General features: G+C 44.9%; 1 protein-coding gene across 1 annotated transcript; it reads left to right on the forward strand.

Annotated features, from left to right (window-relative positions):
- Positions 1-2,576: 2,576 nt before the first annotated feature.
- On the forward strand, positions 2,577-7,981 carry KCTD12 (potassium channel tetramerization domain containing 12). Its single transcript, XM_054826109.1, has one exon. The coding sequence runs from the start codon at positions 3,514-3,516 to the stop codon at positions 4,513-4,515; it is 1,002 nt and encodes a 333-aa protein (XP_054682084.1). The 5' UTR covers positions 2,577-3,513; the 3' UTR covers positions 4,516-7,981.
- Positions 7,982-17,863: the final 9,882 nt, after the last annotated feature.

Here is a 17,863-nt window from a genome sequence, read left to right on the forward strand (position 1 = left end):
AAAAAATAGTTGATATATTTACCCATTTTAATACCCCCAGATGAAGTCCAATTCTCCTCACTGGAGAAGAATGTAGCCAAATGAAAAGAGATAGGAAATGGAGCAGGAACTAGTTGAATATTTCGTGAAAAGAGGGGAAAAAATCCGTTAAAGAAAGAAGTTACAATAACCACAGCCTTGCAGCCAGGCAAAGCATCCCTGCTTGCATAAAGAAGCAGCAAGATGCCCAGAGAATATAATTCTTCTGAGGAGCAGTTGCTTCAAACCAGATATTTCAGTGCTGGGCATGTTTTTAAGCCCAGAAAATGACAGCTATCTCAGAGACAAACACTGCAAGCTGGGTCTTTGCCCAGGACTGTTGAACAGGCTGTATGAACAGTATCTTCCCATGAGAAGGCTCCTCCTTCTCTTTTTTGAAGGGGACTCAGGGGTCAGCCCGCACATTGGGACATAGGACACTGCAGTGGGACGGACTGGTTTGTACCCCTAAAGAAAGACCTGGGACAGTGGCCCAAATAAGGTGCTTGTTATAGCCGTGTCCCCCCCACCCCCTATAATGTGCATGGCTTTGGACATCATACAGTGCTGCACAGGAGCATGGTGGGTCCTTCTCATCTGGCCTCCCACCAGATGCCAGGGAAGCGGAGGTAAAGCTCTGGAGAGCTGACATCTGAAGGAGCAGTGTAACTCACTTGTCTGTGAAGCTTCTGAAAACGTGAGCTGGAAGATCCATTAAGCTAAGGTCTTATGACGTCTAGTCTCAAATCTAACAAAGCTCAAGGCAAATAAAAGCTCAAGTCTAATAAATATGTTAGTGCTATTTTTGTTAACCTACATTAATACTCACTTAATGCCAGAGAAATTAAGTTTAATTAACAGATCAATTAAACATCCCATTTTTTTATATGGGAGCATTTGTAAGACTCACCTGCTGGTAGGTACAATACCTTCCACTGTAAATTCTGCTATGAATAAGTGCCCGCATGAGCACTATATGATCTCATCTTCTGGGTGCACAGTTTAATCACAGTGCTCTCAATAGAGAGCCCACACTAGGGAAGCGGAGTTTAAAATATGAATCTGTGGGAGGCTCTTGAGGTGGCTCCTTGCTAAGTATGGCCAAGAGCAGGGTGATGTGGGGGGAGATGCCACATTAAGAGACTGAGAGGTAAAAGTAACTCCATGAAACTGTCACCAGCAAACTACCATGTGAAAATTTCATGTGCTTTTAGCCTAGTGAATTGACCCTAAAATAGTATAAGGGAAGAAAACAAAGTTTCCCTGTGTGCTAGCAGGTAAGTCATGTTATTTTCCTTTTTTTCCCTATAGTGACAAACTCAGATGTTTAAATGGGTAGCAAAACAACTTCATTCAGGCTTACTTTATTTTTTCCCTGATCTACCAGAACTGTTTTCACCTCTCTCCTACTCCCCTCAAAAGAAACAAGGAAGGAAGGAAGGAAGGAAGGAAGGAAGGAAGGAAGGAAGGAAGGAGAAAGAAAGAAAGAAAGAAAGAAAGAAAGAAAGAAAGAAAGAAAGAAAGAAAGAAAGAAAGAAAGAAAGAAAAAGAAAAAGAAAGAAAGAAAAGCTGCCTGTTACAAAATGCCAGCAAAAGATCAGTTAACCTACTTTGCCATTTTCCTCCCACAAATGAAAATAGTTGGTGGTCAAAGTCCTGGCAGCTGGCTTTCCCACATTTCCTGCCCTACTCTTAGTCTTGTTCAGATTAAACTCCTGTAACTTCCGAGTGTCTGGTACTCCAAGTCCTTCCCATTTCCTTCCTTAGACCACAACATCTCCCTGTTAGCTCTCCCTCAACACATCATTCTTCTTTGTCATCTATTCCCTTTTCAAAACTTATGTTTCTCAACTCCCCCTCTTCTTCCTTTTCTTCCTCTTCTTCTCTTGGGCAAACCTAGCTTGCTTTTTGAGAACTAACTTGCCTTTCCTTCCTCTCCCATTTCTCAATTTTTGAAGGACTTCTTACCCCTTGTCTCTGCATCTTTCGATTTCTACTTCATGGACCACTGCATTACAGCGTTTGCAGCAGGGTAGCCCGGAGATGGCTTCTTTCACCCCTACAAAAGGAAGGCATTGACCGTTGCCTTCATACTCCTCAGACCTTCCTGTCCTTTCGGCTGCTCTCTCTTGAACTCCCAGAAGAGAGGAACTGAGTACATCGAGGCAGCAGCTCTCTGCTGTTGCTTGTGAAGAGAAACAGAAACGTAGATGAAATTCAAGCGAAAGCCTGAAACATAATTTAAATGCTCTCTGCCAACGCATGTTAAATAGGTGCTTATGTTTCACGCAAATCCCGATGTACCTAATTAATCCAAATTAAATCTGAGCTGTAAGGGCACCCAATTACACACATATCCACGCACAGCCAGGCTCTCACGTTAAAGTGCCACTTCACAGGCGGCTGGAAGGGACCCCATCCGTTCCGGGGTACCCCTCGCCGTCGACGCCTTCCCCCGGCCCGCGGGAGCCGAGCCCCGACACCGGGCACCCCCAGCACGGCGCTCTCGGTACCTCCCGACGGGGCGCGCTGCGGCTTCCGCCGAGTCTCCCCCCAGGGATGCGGATCGGCGGGACATTTTCACGGGCTCCTTAAGGGCGTTAAAACCCTGCGTGGTGAGAGTGTCTTGCAAGCCCAGAAACAGGCCGGGGACCTGGGTGAGGCGAGTGCGGGCAGCACGGCACGCTCGCCTGTGAAGGCGACAGGAGGTAGGGACACGGTTACTTCGTCTTGGGTCTCACTTGGTCGGGGTTTGGACAAGCCTTACAAAGACTAGCAGGGGCACGGCATGGCTCCTTCGGTGGGGAAGGAGCGACTCGCCGCTTCCCCGCTCCTGCACCTCGGGGCGTACGGAGGGGGTTTCTTGCCCGCGAAAAGACGAGATAACTCGGAGAAGCCGGGCAGCGAGCAGAAGCTCGGAGGGGTGCCGGGGTGCAGGTGGCCGGGGCGCTCCTGCAGGCCCCCCCCACCGGTTTTACCCCCGCCGGTCGCACACCGCGGTGCCCGTCCCCGGCGAGGGGAGCGCGGCGGGAGCGCGCCCGGCGGGCAGAGGGTCTGCGCCGCAGCCGGGGACGGAGGACCACGGGGGGAGGAACGACGACGGGGGACCCTGCGTCAGTGCAGGGCCGTCCCCTTCCCCTCCCCGTGCGCTCGGCTCTGCCTCCCGCCAGCCTCCCACGCCTCCCGCGAGGTGCGGCCGCGCTACATAAACACGGCCCCGCCGCCGCTGCCACCGCCGGGGCTCTCCGCTCGCAGCCCGACGGAGGCGCCTGGTCGGCAGTGGGCAGCGGGGAGCGGAGCGGCAGCGGGGAGCGGAGCGGCAGCGCCCGCGCGGCTCCGGGGACAGACGGGGCGGGAAGCTCCGGCGGGCAGCGGCGGAGGGCTGCGCGCTCCTCAGCGGGCGGCGACGGCCCCGCCGGACCCTGGGCGGCCGGAGGAAGAGAAGGAGGAGGAGGAAGGGCGGCAGCTCCCCGCCGGCGGCGGGGTCCCTCCGGTATGGCCCTGGCGGACAGTGCCCGCGGGCTGCCAAACGGCGGCGGCGTCTCGCCGGCGGCAGGGAGCGGGGCGGCTGGGAGCGGGGCGGCGGCGGCGGCGGGCGGCTGGTCGTCCTTCCCGGAGATCGTGGAGCTGAACGTGGGCGGGCAAGTGTACGTGACGCGGCGCTGCACCGTAGTCTCGGTGCGCGACTCGCTGCTCTGGCGCATGTTCTCGCAGCAGCAGCCCAGCGAGCTGCCCCGGGACAGCAAGGGCCGCTTCTTCCTTGACCGCGACGGCTTCCTCTTCCGCTACATCCTGGACTACCTGCGGGACCTGCAGCTGGTGCTTCCCGAGCACTTCCCCGAGCGCAGCCGCCTCCAGCGGGAGGCCGAGTACTTCCAGCTGCCCGACCTGGCTCGCCGCCTGGCGCAAGCTCGGGCCGCCGCCGCCGCCCGCCCCGCCGCCCTGCATCGCGACGGCTCGATCTGCGCTGACGAGCCGCCGCCGCAGCTCCTCGGTTACCTGGAGGCCGAGCCGCTGGAAGGAGGCGGCGGCGGTGCCGCGGCGTCCGCCCCGTCGCCCACCGCCAGCCGCAGCCCCTCGGGCGGGCCGCTGCTCACTCCGTCGCAGTCGCTGGACGGGGCGGGCGGGCGACGCTCGGGCTACATCACCATCGGCTACCGGGGCTCCTACACCATCGGGCGGGAAGCGCAGGCCGACGCCAAGTTCCGGCGGGTGGCCCGCATCACCGTTTGCGGCAAGACGGCGCTGGCCAAGGAGGTATTCGGGGAGACGCTGAACGAGAGCCGCGACCCTGACCGCCCTCCCGAGCGCTACACTGCCCGCTACTACCTCAAGTTCAACTTCCTCGAGCAAGCCTTCGACCGGCTATCCGAGGCCGGCTTCCGCATGGCCGCCTGCTCCTCCACCGGCACCTGCGCCTTTGCCCCCGAGCAGGGCGGTCCTGCCGATGACAAGATCTGGACCAGCTACACCGAGTATGTCTTCTGCCGGGACTGAGCGTCCACCCGGCCCATGGCGTGGGGATAAGGCGGCGGCCCCTGCACAACCTCACACCCACGGTCCCCTCCTGGCCCGGAGGAAGGAGGACGTGGAGGGGGGCTGTGTCCCCCTGCGCTTTCCTCACCCTGGTGCCTGCCTCCACATACAAGGCAGGTCGGCCCCCAGCGCAGCCCTCACCCCTCCTGCACGCACCTCCTGACAACCCTGGGGACAGGAGGTCACCATGTCGTGCCTCGGCCGCCATGTCCCTGCTTGGGCACTGCATCCCGGCTCACACCATTATCCCCCCTCCCAGTAGCTGTGTCGGTAGCGAGGAAGGAGAGAGGTAGTGGGAGAAGATAAATACCTGCCCTGGAAAGGTGTGCGTGTGTGCCCAGCCCCTGCCCCCCTCCATCCACAGGAGCCAAAGGATGGCTCTGTTAGGGTAGGGTGTTTTAAAAAAACACCCATTTAGGGGCTGAGGAACTTTTCAGTTGCTTTTCAGCAACTTCTGTTGAAGATGATGTGACAAATGGCTGTCTTTTCTGATCCCCGTACCCTTAAAGCAAGATTTTGCCTTGTTGGGCAGATCCGTAATGGTCTGTTTTATCCCCGCACCCCATCAAAGCGACGCCTGCCTGTGAAGGACCATCACACAGAAGTGGTGCCTGACTGTGAGAGGTTGACGTTCCAGCTCATACTTCATCGGTAGAGATGAGTAATTTTGCAGTAGGCGTGCATGTGGCCCTTCATGATGGGTTGCATCCATCTCCTCTCTCCGCTCCCTATCTTCCTGAACTCCCCTCTCCAAGCTGTTAAACTGCGCAGCAGACATGTAAGGCTGATGTGAAAGGACGGGTTCGCTGGATAACCAACCACTTGAACTATAAAGTGTCCTCAGAGACATGTGATTATTCCCTCGAGAGGTAAAGCAACAATGCTTTGAAAAATTAAAGTGCTTGTGAATTGTAACTTTTATGGGTGGTGTGAAGTCCTTATAATTCTCTTGAAGTTATTGTCTACAATATGCATAAAAATGTCAATGCATATTTCCTTAAACACCCTCAAAATGATGGGGGTGAGATGAAGCCAGACTTGCCAGAGTGAAGGTAGGGCCTGCTTCCTGGGAAGGTGAAATCATGTACGTTGAATTAATGCAGATGTACATTATAAGTGTAATCAAGAGCACCCTGCTTATTACTTTAAGTTTTGTCACGTTAGTGCTGTAAAACCTTGAAGCCAACAGAATTGATGCTGAAAACACTTTTATAAGAACCAGTTTCTTAGTTTTCATGGCAGTACTACCAAGGCAATGACACTGCTGAGAGTTAAATACCTCTTCCTAGACAAACTTAATACTTCTTAGAAAGGATTAAGCCCTGTCCTTATGAAAACAAGAACAATGCCAACTTTCATCAGGGAAAATTACCCCTTCTAAGCTGTATTTGGTTCATGCTGTCTAAGTCTGTCTTTCCTGGAGGAGGCAGCCATAGCTTGTTTTGGAACAGACAATCTGAGCAGCAGGTTTTACAGTAAGGAAGATCTAGCAGCTCTTTCGAATAAATTCCTGAAGATTTGGGTACAAAAGCACTTTCCTTTTAAATCTGAACGTAATTTCAAAACCTGTATTGTCTATTCAGACCTTGATGGAAAAATATCCTAAATGTATCCTAAGTGGTGAAGAATTTAGTGGTACATATTAAAGGTTTAAATTTACATTTTTAAAACTCTTCAATAAGAAATTGTTCTAACCCCAAATTTAGAAGTACTGCTGGCACTTGTATTTTAACCAAAGAATTTCACAGTAGGGTTTTATTCTTAAAACCTTAATTCCTTTGAAAAGAGCTATAGCTACGTACTTATTGAGTTGAGTTTCAGTGCTCAGTCTGTGTCACCACTTGGTCTTTCATTAAGTGCATGCAGAACCACATAAACCTGAAAATAATTTGCATCGTCATAAGGTTTTTTTTTGTTTTAATATTAGCAAGATTGTTTATCAATGTGATTAAATCGAAGATGCGCATACGAAAGCTTTGGGCATTGTCCAGTTGTAGATAGTTGTATAATGGAGTATTTTTGAGAGGAGAGAAATGTATACCTGCCAAATTAGATGAGCAATAAGATAGAGAGGCCAGTACACCTGAGGATGGAACGAAACCTGTTTGTCCTATGCCTTACTCTGAGATGATTTCTTTGTGCTTAACTTATTTATACCACAAGTGAAGGGACATTGATCACAGCTATTAGGTCTTTAAGATGTCATTCTCAAGAATAATGACTGTCTTTTTCTAGTTTCTGTTAAGTAATTCTGAAGTATGTTTTTTAAGATTTTGTATAAAATCAGTTTTCAGTAAAGTGCTCAATTCGCTTTAGATAGCTTTCTTTTTTTAAGAATCTGGTAGCTTACTAAATCCATCATAGGAGCTATGAATAGGGGCAGTTTTAAATTTAACTTGTGATTTAGTGTACATATATATACAGTATATAAACATTTTACACGAATCAGTTTTTTAATCATTTTAGTGCTACAGAATTTCATAATATATCTAGCTGAGCATTTACATATTACGCTATGTACATAATATGGTAATGTTTTACTGTTTTCCTATACCTGTTTCTATGGAAAAACTGAATACGAACATCAGCTTGTAGAACTGAAATCAATTACATATTTGCTTGAATGTGAATCATAACTAAACTTCCAGGTGGCTGAATGCATCTCTAAAACAAAGATTGCCTGTATTTTCATCAATGATTGCCTATGCGTTTGCTGGCAGATGACCCAGAAATTATCATAATTTTAAGTAAAAATGGGTGTAATAAAAACATAAAGTGATGATTTTTCTAATCTTTGTGTTCGTGCTAAAAACTCTTAAGTGCTATTAGTAGTAGGAAACGGGGCCCTTCATTTACTGGTAACTCATTACATTTGGGCTTAAATTGATGGTGCCGTAAATGTAATAGTCATTTGATGGTTTGCTGTAGAAGACAATATTTTTCTTAAACAATACTCAGTAATTTCAGGAAAATTTTTAAAAGGTAAAATGCGCGAGGGAAGGTCCCTGAGTTTTGCTGGTGTCTTCTGTTGAGAGCTCAAAGAACGGATAAACACGCCGACTCTGCTGGCCTGTTGACGTGCAGAAAGATCAAAATCTAAAGGCACAATACTGGAGTCCTGTATACATTTCGTAGCTGTTGCTGTTCACGGTTCATGTACTTCTGGATGAATGCAGTAGCATTTACAAGTGGTATTAAAAAAGCAAAGGCAGTCTTTCTTTTAATTAGAAGTTAAGGCATAGGTCTTGTCAGTGATGCATATCATGAAGGGTGACTTTGCAGATGTTTGATAGGATGTTTATATTTTTATACATGTAGATAATGTGTCACTTATTCATTCTTATATTCACATGTATAGCATTGAAAATAAAGATCCTCCTAGGAAAAAGTTGCATACCAAATTAAATTCTTGTTCTTTAAATATTAACTCACTTGTGTGGTTTATGCTGTCCTTTTTACACTTGGTAAAGATGTTGTTGGCTTTGCTTTCTCTTCCACAGTATCATATTCGTAACTTCAGCAAAGACTCAAAACTAATATGTAAAGCAGAAACTTCAAGTAAAGAATATTACGCGTATAGGGATCTCTAGTAACACCCGTGGCAAGATAAACAGAAATGTAGAATGCTCAGACTGCGTACTTTTAAGTGTCACAGAGAATTTTTATAGTATTGGTCAATATAAGTCAATCCTCAGGAAACCATAGTGATTAAACAACTCAATTTGAATAGCAGAGAATAATTGTTGAAAAAAAATGTTGATGTTTTTTATGAACGCAGAGAATAACAACATTGGGTATGGTGCTCATTTAATGAAAGAAACATTAATACCTAAGGAAATAGATGATCTGAGAGAAATGCATTTAGAAATTCTGTTAAGGAACAGAAGGGTGATCTTATTAGCTGCCCTGTGATCTCTGGTGAACTATTACAAACGTAATGGTTTATCTTAAACCCGTGGTCAGGTTCAAAGAAAATTAGTAATGAATTGGCAGTAAAACCCACCTATGTGAAGCACCTGTATATTTAATAGATCTTTCTTGGGTAGCATCATTATAATGCAAAGGAACCAGCTGAATGAAGTTTAATCAACTATTTTATTTGATAGCTTGATAGTATTCGAGAGCTTTGTTATCACGCAATAATAAAGGAGGTTGTTCCATGAGCAACAAAACTTTGAGTCTGTCTTTCTGCAGGCTTAAGTCTCATTTCCTTTATACTACCACTTCTATTACTCTGCTCACTCCCATCCCTTTTATTTTACTTCTATCAGGCAAACGATGGCACGTTCTTCAGCAGAGACAGCTTCTGCTATGCTGAAGGTTATGGCTGAATTCTACCTTTCTCCCTCAGTGAACTACAGATTTTTTTCCCTTTCCTTTACCCAATCAACATTATTCATGGGATTTGTAAGAACATAACATCTGCGAGGTTTTCTAGTCCTTTCAATTGTGTTTGAAATTACCCATGAGCTCAGAAGTTCTTGAGGGGGACAGATGTCCATCCAAACAGACAATGCAAGTGTATGAGCCTTATTTCCTTAGGAAACCAGGCTAACAACAAATTACTGTAATTAATGCCTGGCACTGTCTATATAAAACCTTTTGTCAAAGGAGGACACAGTAGACCGAGTGTAGTAAAACGCTACAGCCTAAGGAGGCAAGCGGTCACGCTTACTTTTGTGACACTGGCCAGTCAGCCAAGGGAATGGGTCGACTAGAATGGCTGTAAAATATTTCCAGCCTCCAAATTTCTGCAATGTTTCCAAGTGTAGCTCCATCAGCTTTGAGCCTTGTTAAAAGAGCTCTTCTTGGCTGCCTGTCTTAAACCCGGCTGTTGGTACCTTTGCTGGAGAAAATGTCTGTTAGGAATATGGAGGTTTTGGGACTCCTTCTGCCCTTCAAAAAATGTGCAGGAGAATATTTTCCGAAGGCTAGATTTGACTCAGAGTTTTTTATTGTAGGAAATCTTCAGCATAGTTGTTAATGAAAAATTAGCAGAAATCTGTTATTTATTTAGAAAGTACTAGCATTTAGTTTTGTGAAACTGAATGCTAATTTTGTTTTTCATTAAAATGAGCTGCATGTGTTTTTCCCCTTGCAGAGAACTGTACTAGATGTAAGGCTCTGCTGCTAAACAAAACCCTTATGTATGATTGCTGAAGTATTAATACCGCCTTTGCAAGTAGTCTGTTGCAAATACACAGTACAACTCCTGAGACAGTCAAAACCACAGTCGGTCAAATTATTACATTTCTTCCCTGTTCATTCTCCACTGTGTTCGAACTGGAATAAAATTAAGCTCTGTTACACCTTTCTTGCTCTAAAAGTTATTTAGCACATACTATGGAATATTTGATACTTCTGTCAAAGCTGTTAGCAACAGTCAGTCAAGGTTTTGATGTAGATCTATTTCCTTGTGAGGAAATAAGAGCTAGGAAAAATCCTTGCACAAAGTGGGAGCAGCCTCATGCAGTTTTGGGGAAATTTCCTGGTATCACAAAAAATTAAAATATTTTTCTGTCTAATCCAAATAATACATTCACACATTACTCCTATCTTGCAAACCCCAAAAAACCCTGAAAAACTATAGTCCTTGATGTCATTTGTTTGTTCTGGATCTTAGTTGATATCATTTGGATGAAAGAAATTTTTTTCCTTCTCCTTCAAAAAAGCTCACTGTTTAGCTGCTGGGAAATGACAACGTTAGCAGTACACCTTGCTTAGGGAGACGGACAGATGTGGGTTAATATTTGATCATCCTTTTTTATTCAACATAATACAGAAGGGAGGGAAGTTCACAGAGGGGCATATAGGAATGAGCCAATGTGTGCTGTGATGTCACTTTGCAGATGATGCCCAGCTCCCTATAGCCTCTGACTTGGCTTTTGCAGCTTAACAATTCTCTCAGACCAGAGTTTAGATAAGTGTTAACTGACTGAAGTTCAGCTAGAGGAGATTACAACAGCATATCTAGACTGCAAAAAACCACCAGCGCCATTGATAAAGAGCATTTGATCTGTTGTTTTCCTTTGTAATTTTGAGGTAAAGTCACAACCTTGGTTAGTTTATTGAGGAGCAGGCTGTGACGTAAAAAGCAAAAGTAAAATAAAGGAAAAGCCCCTTCCTCCAGTCCTTTCCCTGCACCTATGTTCTTCAGGCAGGAATGTGGTGCTGATATGGTGGGAATTACTTTTTCAGAGATAACCACAGTGCTGCCACTTCAGTTTTCACTGTTCTTCTGGTTGTGGCTGAACTTTAGGGTCACACCAACACTTAATAAACGGTCCTTTAGCAGAGTATATCATCACGACTATGTAGACTTACGTAGATTTGGATGTAGTTTGGTTTTGAGTCAGATTTTCCAAATAGCTTTGTGACAATCTCTCTCCTCGTATTACAGCAAAGTGTGTGATTATTAGAAGCCTGAAGTTGAAGGTTTTTTCCTTTAAAAGGGCAGAGACTGTTCTAGGAATGTGACTCTTTTTTTTTTTTTTTTTTCTTTTAGCAAGGGATCCCAGTTACGGATTTTTTAAAAAATCTGTAGTCCTGTACAAACACTCTTAGTTTTCCTCACCTTGTAAAATTCACTTCAACATCTTCCTATGGCTCACAGCTCAAGGCAGGAATATTTCAGAAAGCTGCAAGGATCAGGAGGTCTTGCGATGACTCCCAAGTTCTACATGGCAATCCCTTCCTGCCATGGTCTCTTTTGCATCAGAACCAGGCTGGCTGGGCAGATGGGTCCCAGGCCCCGGAATGACCCGCTGGTCCTCACCACAGCAGCCCCTTCTGCCTTGCTTCCTTCCCAGCAGTGACCGAGGTGGTTTGGTTGTCCCTGAGCCAGCAGGGTCCTGCTGCTGGTGCCTCGCCTGAATAAAGGGGCAGCATTTGTATTCTGGTGAGATCCCTCCAGCCACAAATTGGCACTTCTCCGCTAGACTTCTGACCCACTTATTTCCAGAGTTTGCTTTCGTGGTCTGTACGTTACCTGCTGTCTCAGGGTGTGGTTGGAACATGGGAAAGATTTAGCTGTTTACCGTAAGATGCCTAACAGCTTATCTGCCGTGACACTAAAGGAACGATAAAGACTTCCAGTTAAAAATATTTTTACAGTTCCTTAAAATTTTGTTGTCTGAATAACCAATGAAAAATGCTGTATAAACTATAATAAAACTGGGTAAAGGCACCTTTTCTTTTATAGGTGAGAATGATGGCTTTATTAGCTTTGCTAGAGCACTAGCATGCTTATCCCCTCAGATATCATGTTGTTTGTATCATGTTAAAGGCTGGAGAGCACTCAGTTGCGGGTAACTGGGCCAAACCAAGTATTAAAGGAAGAGTAAACGTATATGAATGCATTAGTGTTTCTGTTTCTAAAAGAAAAGTTTATAGGTTACTTGCAGATTATAAGATGGGATGTTTTTCAACACATCACCTCCTAGGGTTTGAGGACAGGGAGAGATATCCAGATCATCTAGTCTGCTGTTCTACATAGCATACACTGCAGGACTTCCCTGAATACAGTCTTTAAAACAGTGAGTGAAATCTCTTAGACTGCCGTCTAATCTCATGGACGATGCTGCTGGTGAAAAAGGGGACATCACAGTGCTCAATTAATTGTTCCACTGCAAATGACACCGGCTTTGGCTTTCAGCCAGAAGGGTCTGTAATGTCTTCTTCACTGGCACCGCAAGGCTGGAGAGAGCGTTCTGTAGGAGGGTATGTATGGAGGCAGTGCATTTGATCTAAATCTGGGGATGAACTGTGCTGTATTTTCTTCAGCTCCCCGACACTTGTCCCTGTAACCAGTTTTGTGTTGGCTTTACTTATGCGGCCATGGGGTGAACCAGTGCAGGGACCTGGTGCACATGAAAACCTTAAACAAGCAAACAGACGAAGGCAGGTTAGCTGTCAACCAGAGCAGCTCCCTGAACTGGCTCACAGCATAGTGAGGCCCCCGCCCTGGAAGTGTTCAAGGCCAGGTTGGATGGGGCTTTGGGCAACGTGGTCTAGTGGAGGGTGTTCCTGCCCGTAGCAGGGGGATTGGAACTAGATGGTCTTTGAGGTCCCTTCCAACCCAAACCATTCTATGATTCTATGATAGTACAGTCAGTAGTGCCAGGAGGAATGGCCTGATGACTAAACGGGGTGACCTCCTGTGGTCTGTTGTGTTGGGTTTGTGTGGCAAGGTTTTGGTAGTGGGGGGCTACAGGGGCGGCTTCTGTGAGAAGCTGCTAGAAGCTCCCCCTGTGTCTGAGAGCGCCAATGCCAGCCGGCTCCAAGATGGACCCGCCGCTGGCCAAGGCCAAGCCAATCAGTGCCTCTGTGATAACATATTTAAGAAGGAAAAAAAACAGTTAGAGAGAGAGCTTTTGCAGCCGGAGAGAGGAGTGAGAAGGTGTAAGAAACTCTGCAGACACCAAGGTCAGTGCAGAAGGAGGGGGAGGAGGTGCTCCAGGCGTCGGAGCAGAGATCCCCCTGCAGCCCGTGGTGAAGACCATGGTGAAGCAGGCTGTCCCCCTGCAGCCCATGGAGGAAGGATGAGGGGGTGTAGAGATTCCACCTGCAGCCCATGGAGGACCCCACGCCGGAGCAGGTGGAGGCACCTGAAGGAGGCTGCGGCCCGTGGGAAGCCCACGCTGGAGCAAGCTCCTGGCAGGACCTGTGGACCCGTGGAGAGAGGAGCCCACGCCAGGGCAGGTTTGCTGGCAGGACTTGTGACCCTGTGGGGGACCCACGCTGGAGCAGTCTGCTCCTGAAGGTCTGCACCCTGTGGGAGAGACTCACGTTGGAGAAGTTCATGAAGGACTGTAGCCTGTGGGAGGGACTCCACGCTGGAGCAGAGGAACGATGAGAGGAGTCCTCCCCCTGAGGATGAAGAAGCGGCAGAAACACCGTGTGATGAACTGACCGTAACCCCCATTCCCTGTCCCCCTGTGCCGCTGAGCGGGGGCAGAGGTTGAAGCCGGGAGTGAAGTTGAGCCCGGGAAGATGGGAGGGGTGGGGGGAGGTGTTTTTAAGATTTGATTTTATTTCTCATTCCTCTACTCTGTTTTGCTTAGTAATAAATGAGATGAATTCCCTCTCTCAGTTCAGTCTGTTTTGCTCGTGGCGATAATTAGTGAGTGATCTCTCCCTGTCCTTATCTCGACCCACAAGCTTTTCGTTGTATTTTCTCTCCCCTGTTTGGTGAATGAGGGGAGCGAGAGAGCGGCTCTGGTGGGCACCTGGCCCCCAGCCAGGGTCAACCCACCACATCTGTCAAAGTAAGGCATGTTTTTTAGTCCTTTAGACATCTCATGTCTCATCTCTAAATCCTCTTCAATTTATCAACGTCTTTTGAACTGTTGATTTCAGAGACCGCGCGTTCCAGTAAGGGAATGTGCCAATGCAAAGTAACGTTCTTCTGTCCTATCCTCTGCTTTTTCCATTCAGCTGTCCAAGGTTTGCATTAGCAGTGCCAGGGATTTAAGCACTGCTGGAGTTTATGCTTGGTAAACCGCCACCGTGAGCACCTGCGTTGTCCTCCAAATGCTGTCTCAATTATCAGTCAAAATGCATGGCAGTGTTTGTTTTCTTATTAAACATTATACCGCCGTTCAATTTCTAACAACTAAATAGCCTTAAAATACAAAGCAAAATGAATACACGAGCATCTATTTTCCGTACATCGATGTTGATGGACATTACTCTGTCACACGACTGTTCAGTATCATTTCTTACAAGTTATTACATCAGATAGGTAGTTTTTACACTGGATAAAAGGATGGCTGAGTATTGATATCAGGTCAGCAGGCGTAAAGTTCCCAAATTACCCAATTTTTTTTAACAACTGTCTTCAAACACAAAGAGGTTATGTTTTTTCCAGCCGTTTGAGGCTTCCCCAGTGTTCTGAGACTTTCTGAGAAGGCTGCATTAGAAATTACACAGGCTCATAAAGACACCGGATGTAAATTGGCCAGACCTGATTAAAAGAAAAGCCTGTTGCTCATCTTTTTTGAATTAGTCTCAGAAGGGAATTTGTTCACTATTCTCAACAGACCTGCAGAGCAAAATATTTATACTTTTCCTAAACTATCAAACCTCCAACTTCCATCTAGCAATGAATCAATACAATTTTTCACATTGTTCCTAATAAAATTAAATAATTTCATTTTTAATCATGCTGACTAATAGTTTCTTCATGTTCTTTTTCCTTACCTTATTGAATTTATACAATGCAATTAGTACAGCATTTGGAATTTATAGCTTTTGATTTATACAGGTTGGGATAGCCTTCTATTTCCCTATTAGAGTTTATATCTATGAATTTTTAATAGCAGCTATCTGGATCCTGTCCCAGGATGTACTGGGTAACTGTAACTTCTGTTGATCTCAATAAAAGGTGCTGTCACTGCAGGATGTACATGACAATCTCACAAAACCAGTGTTCTTTCTTTTACATTCAGGACTTTGCATTTACATTAATTTGCTGAAACTGTAACCTGGGATTTAGAAATGCAAATAACATAGTATTTGTAAAGGTTTGTTTCTTGATATGCAGTTAGTGGGAATTCATACTTCATTCACTAGTCTTCAATATAACAATTAGTCAACTCAGTCTCTCATATAATTATATAAGTAGAGAGAAAACATTCAAAAATGTTTTTCATTTTCCTGAAGGAAGTAAATTTTGCTGACAAGCCAAGTTACAGACCTTCCATTGAGATTTCTATTAGTTCTTATTATTCTCAATATTTTATTCAAGGAATCTTGCAGGAAACTGTAGAAAACAGAAAAGAACGGCAAACTCAGAAAATTGCTCTTCTTTTTAAAGGCAAACACGTTCAAATTTGCCCTGCTTTACTAATGTAAGATCAGAAGCCTTTGTAGAAGTGCTGTCCTTGAGGTAGTGTTAGAAGTTTCAGTGTACTTATTAACTGAGGGAAAACTTCTTTACTGTACTCTCAATCAGCATTTCTTTTTCATAACCAAAATTATATGGGCTGGTGACCATACAGCAGCAGTGTTCTGTGCTGGTGGGCATCTCAAGTACCTGAAAACATTTCCCTTAATTTTTCTTGAAGCCATTTCTACCTGTGTCTTTTTTATCATATGCCAATCTACCAGTCCTATATAATATTTCCAAAAAGCTGGAAAATATGTGATATATAAATGTGATGAAATATATGAAATATATATGAAATATATGAAATATATATGAAACATATGAAATATAAATTTCATAACTATATTCATAGCCAAAGCCTTTTTGACCTATTCAAGACACAAGGATGCAGACTTGTGAAAGGCAGCGTGTAAATATTGCTGTTGCTGTTGTTACCTTCAACCACAATACGCAATTCAAGTACCATTTTTTTTTTTGAAGGCTTGCAAAACATACAAATAGAAAACCTGCCACCATAGGAATGTGGTGGAACTTCAAAACTCTGTACAATAATGTTACTTTATGTTTTGATCACTTAATTTCATTGTATATATTGTCGTGCACACTGAAAGAATGTCTAGAGGATATACCAGAGGAGTATTTTCTCAGATCTTTCCTAGCACTGTTTTGATATATCTAAAAGTTGCTGCTTTGCTGTATTCACTTATTTATGTCTTTTTCTCAACCCTGTTTATGGAGTCACCTTCGAACATTGCTGATGTGCATTTTGGAGTGCTACACGTGGCACACAGCTCAATCCTTTGCTCTTACCTGGACTTGCACTCACTGGAGTTGGTATTTGCTTTTTTTTTGAGGCCATGATTCCAATACATTCTTCCGATACGTATGAATTGGTATGGAAATCAGAGGGACAACATGGAAACTCGGCTGTGGTAAAGGCACGTGGCCAGGTAAGAGTGTCATCAGTGACAACTTCTCAGCTTGTAGAGGCTGCACACTTTGCCTACCCACCCCACAAACTCATGGTGCGTGGAGGCCGAGACTGTCTGGGTAAATAATAAACACTTAACATTACAAGTAATAGGTTGTAGTAGCTTTTCCCCTACTTTGCGTTCGTCAGGTTACTCCTCAAGAGAAGGCCCTATTGTAGCTTTAAACATGATTTTGGCTATAGTTCCCTCACTATAACCCATACAGTTGTCCTCACCATTTTCTCCTTGATAGTCTCTTAAAAAGCTCAATGTTCTTCCCACATTCTCATTTGCAAAATTAGATTACAGAAAATTAGAGGAAGAAATGCTGCTTTAAATTAGCATCCTTAGACAATGCGAGATTACTTTTAGCCTTCATTTTTATAGCAGCAAATGGGAATAAAAGAGGCACTGTCTGAAATCAGCAAGTCATTCCCTTTATATGGAATAACAGAATATGTAGTTCTAAATAACTTGGTTTAAATCAAGTAGGAAAGTCTTCCTGAGGTCAGAGTGGCTCTCTTCTGTAATAGCAATTGCCTAATAATCAATGTTTTCCCTAAGATGAAGTACGTATCATGCAGACATTTCACAAAACAGAAAAAGGCAGAACACAGGACAATAATTTCAGAATTATAAAATCCTCCACCTCTCCCACCCTTTTCCAAAGATACTGTGCCCTTATGAAACTTCTGCTTTTTCCTTCTGACACACCACCAGCTAGGAAACATACTTCACCATTCCTCTTTACAGAGATGCTCCCATTCTACAGCAATTTTCATCTTTCCTAAAGCGATGTATTGGCTTGCAATTTTCCTTTCCAGCTAGTATCTTCCTTAACAGGACCTTTACTTTTTCTAAATCTTCTGCAACAGCAGGTACATGTGCACTTCTAATAAGTCTGATGTTGGATTCGTCGATTTACGGATTGTGTTAACTCTTTTAGCTCTTGCATTCACCTCTCTCTTATGAAAAGGCTTCTGGCTGAGGCACATGGTTCTGTGTATACACATGGCATATTTGAATCTGTGGTAGAGTTACGGCGACATAGGAATTCCCATACCATCTCAGCTAACTGCTTTGTCCAGTCATTTATGCTCTCTCTGATGGTGACCGACAGCGCGTACATCAGAGGAAACTGTAAGCATCTCTGTAAAGCCCACGGATCATCTCAGAGTAATGTGCCGTAAAGTCGTTTTTAAGTATGTGCCAAAGCATTTGGCTTATGCATTTAATTAGGAATTGTACACTGTAAATGTACCTAAGGAACGGTCACTAGAAGAAATGCATTTTGAATGTTCTTTTGGTTTACATATGTGGAGAAACCTACACAGTACCTACACTGTACCAGTGCAATATAAATAGGAGTTGGACTCGATGATCCTTATGGGTCCCTTCCAACTCAGGATATTCTATGATTCTATTAAAAAAAAAAAAAGAAAAAAAACCC

Source organism: Grus americana, chromosome 1 (assembly GCF_028858705.1).
Source record: "Grus americana isolate bGruAme1 chromosome 1, bGruAme1.mat, whole genome shotgun sequence".
Classification (NCBI taxonomy): Eukaryota; Metazoa; Chordata; class Aves; order Gruiformes; family Gruidae; genus Grus; species Grus americana.

Bases quoted from the DNA above. Each gene is read 5' to 3' on its own strand.
- KCTD12 (XM_054826109.1), top strand. From the start codon at position 3,514: ATGGCCCTGGCGGACAGTGCCCGCGGGCTGCCAAACGGCGGCGGCGTC.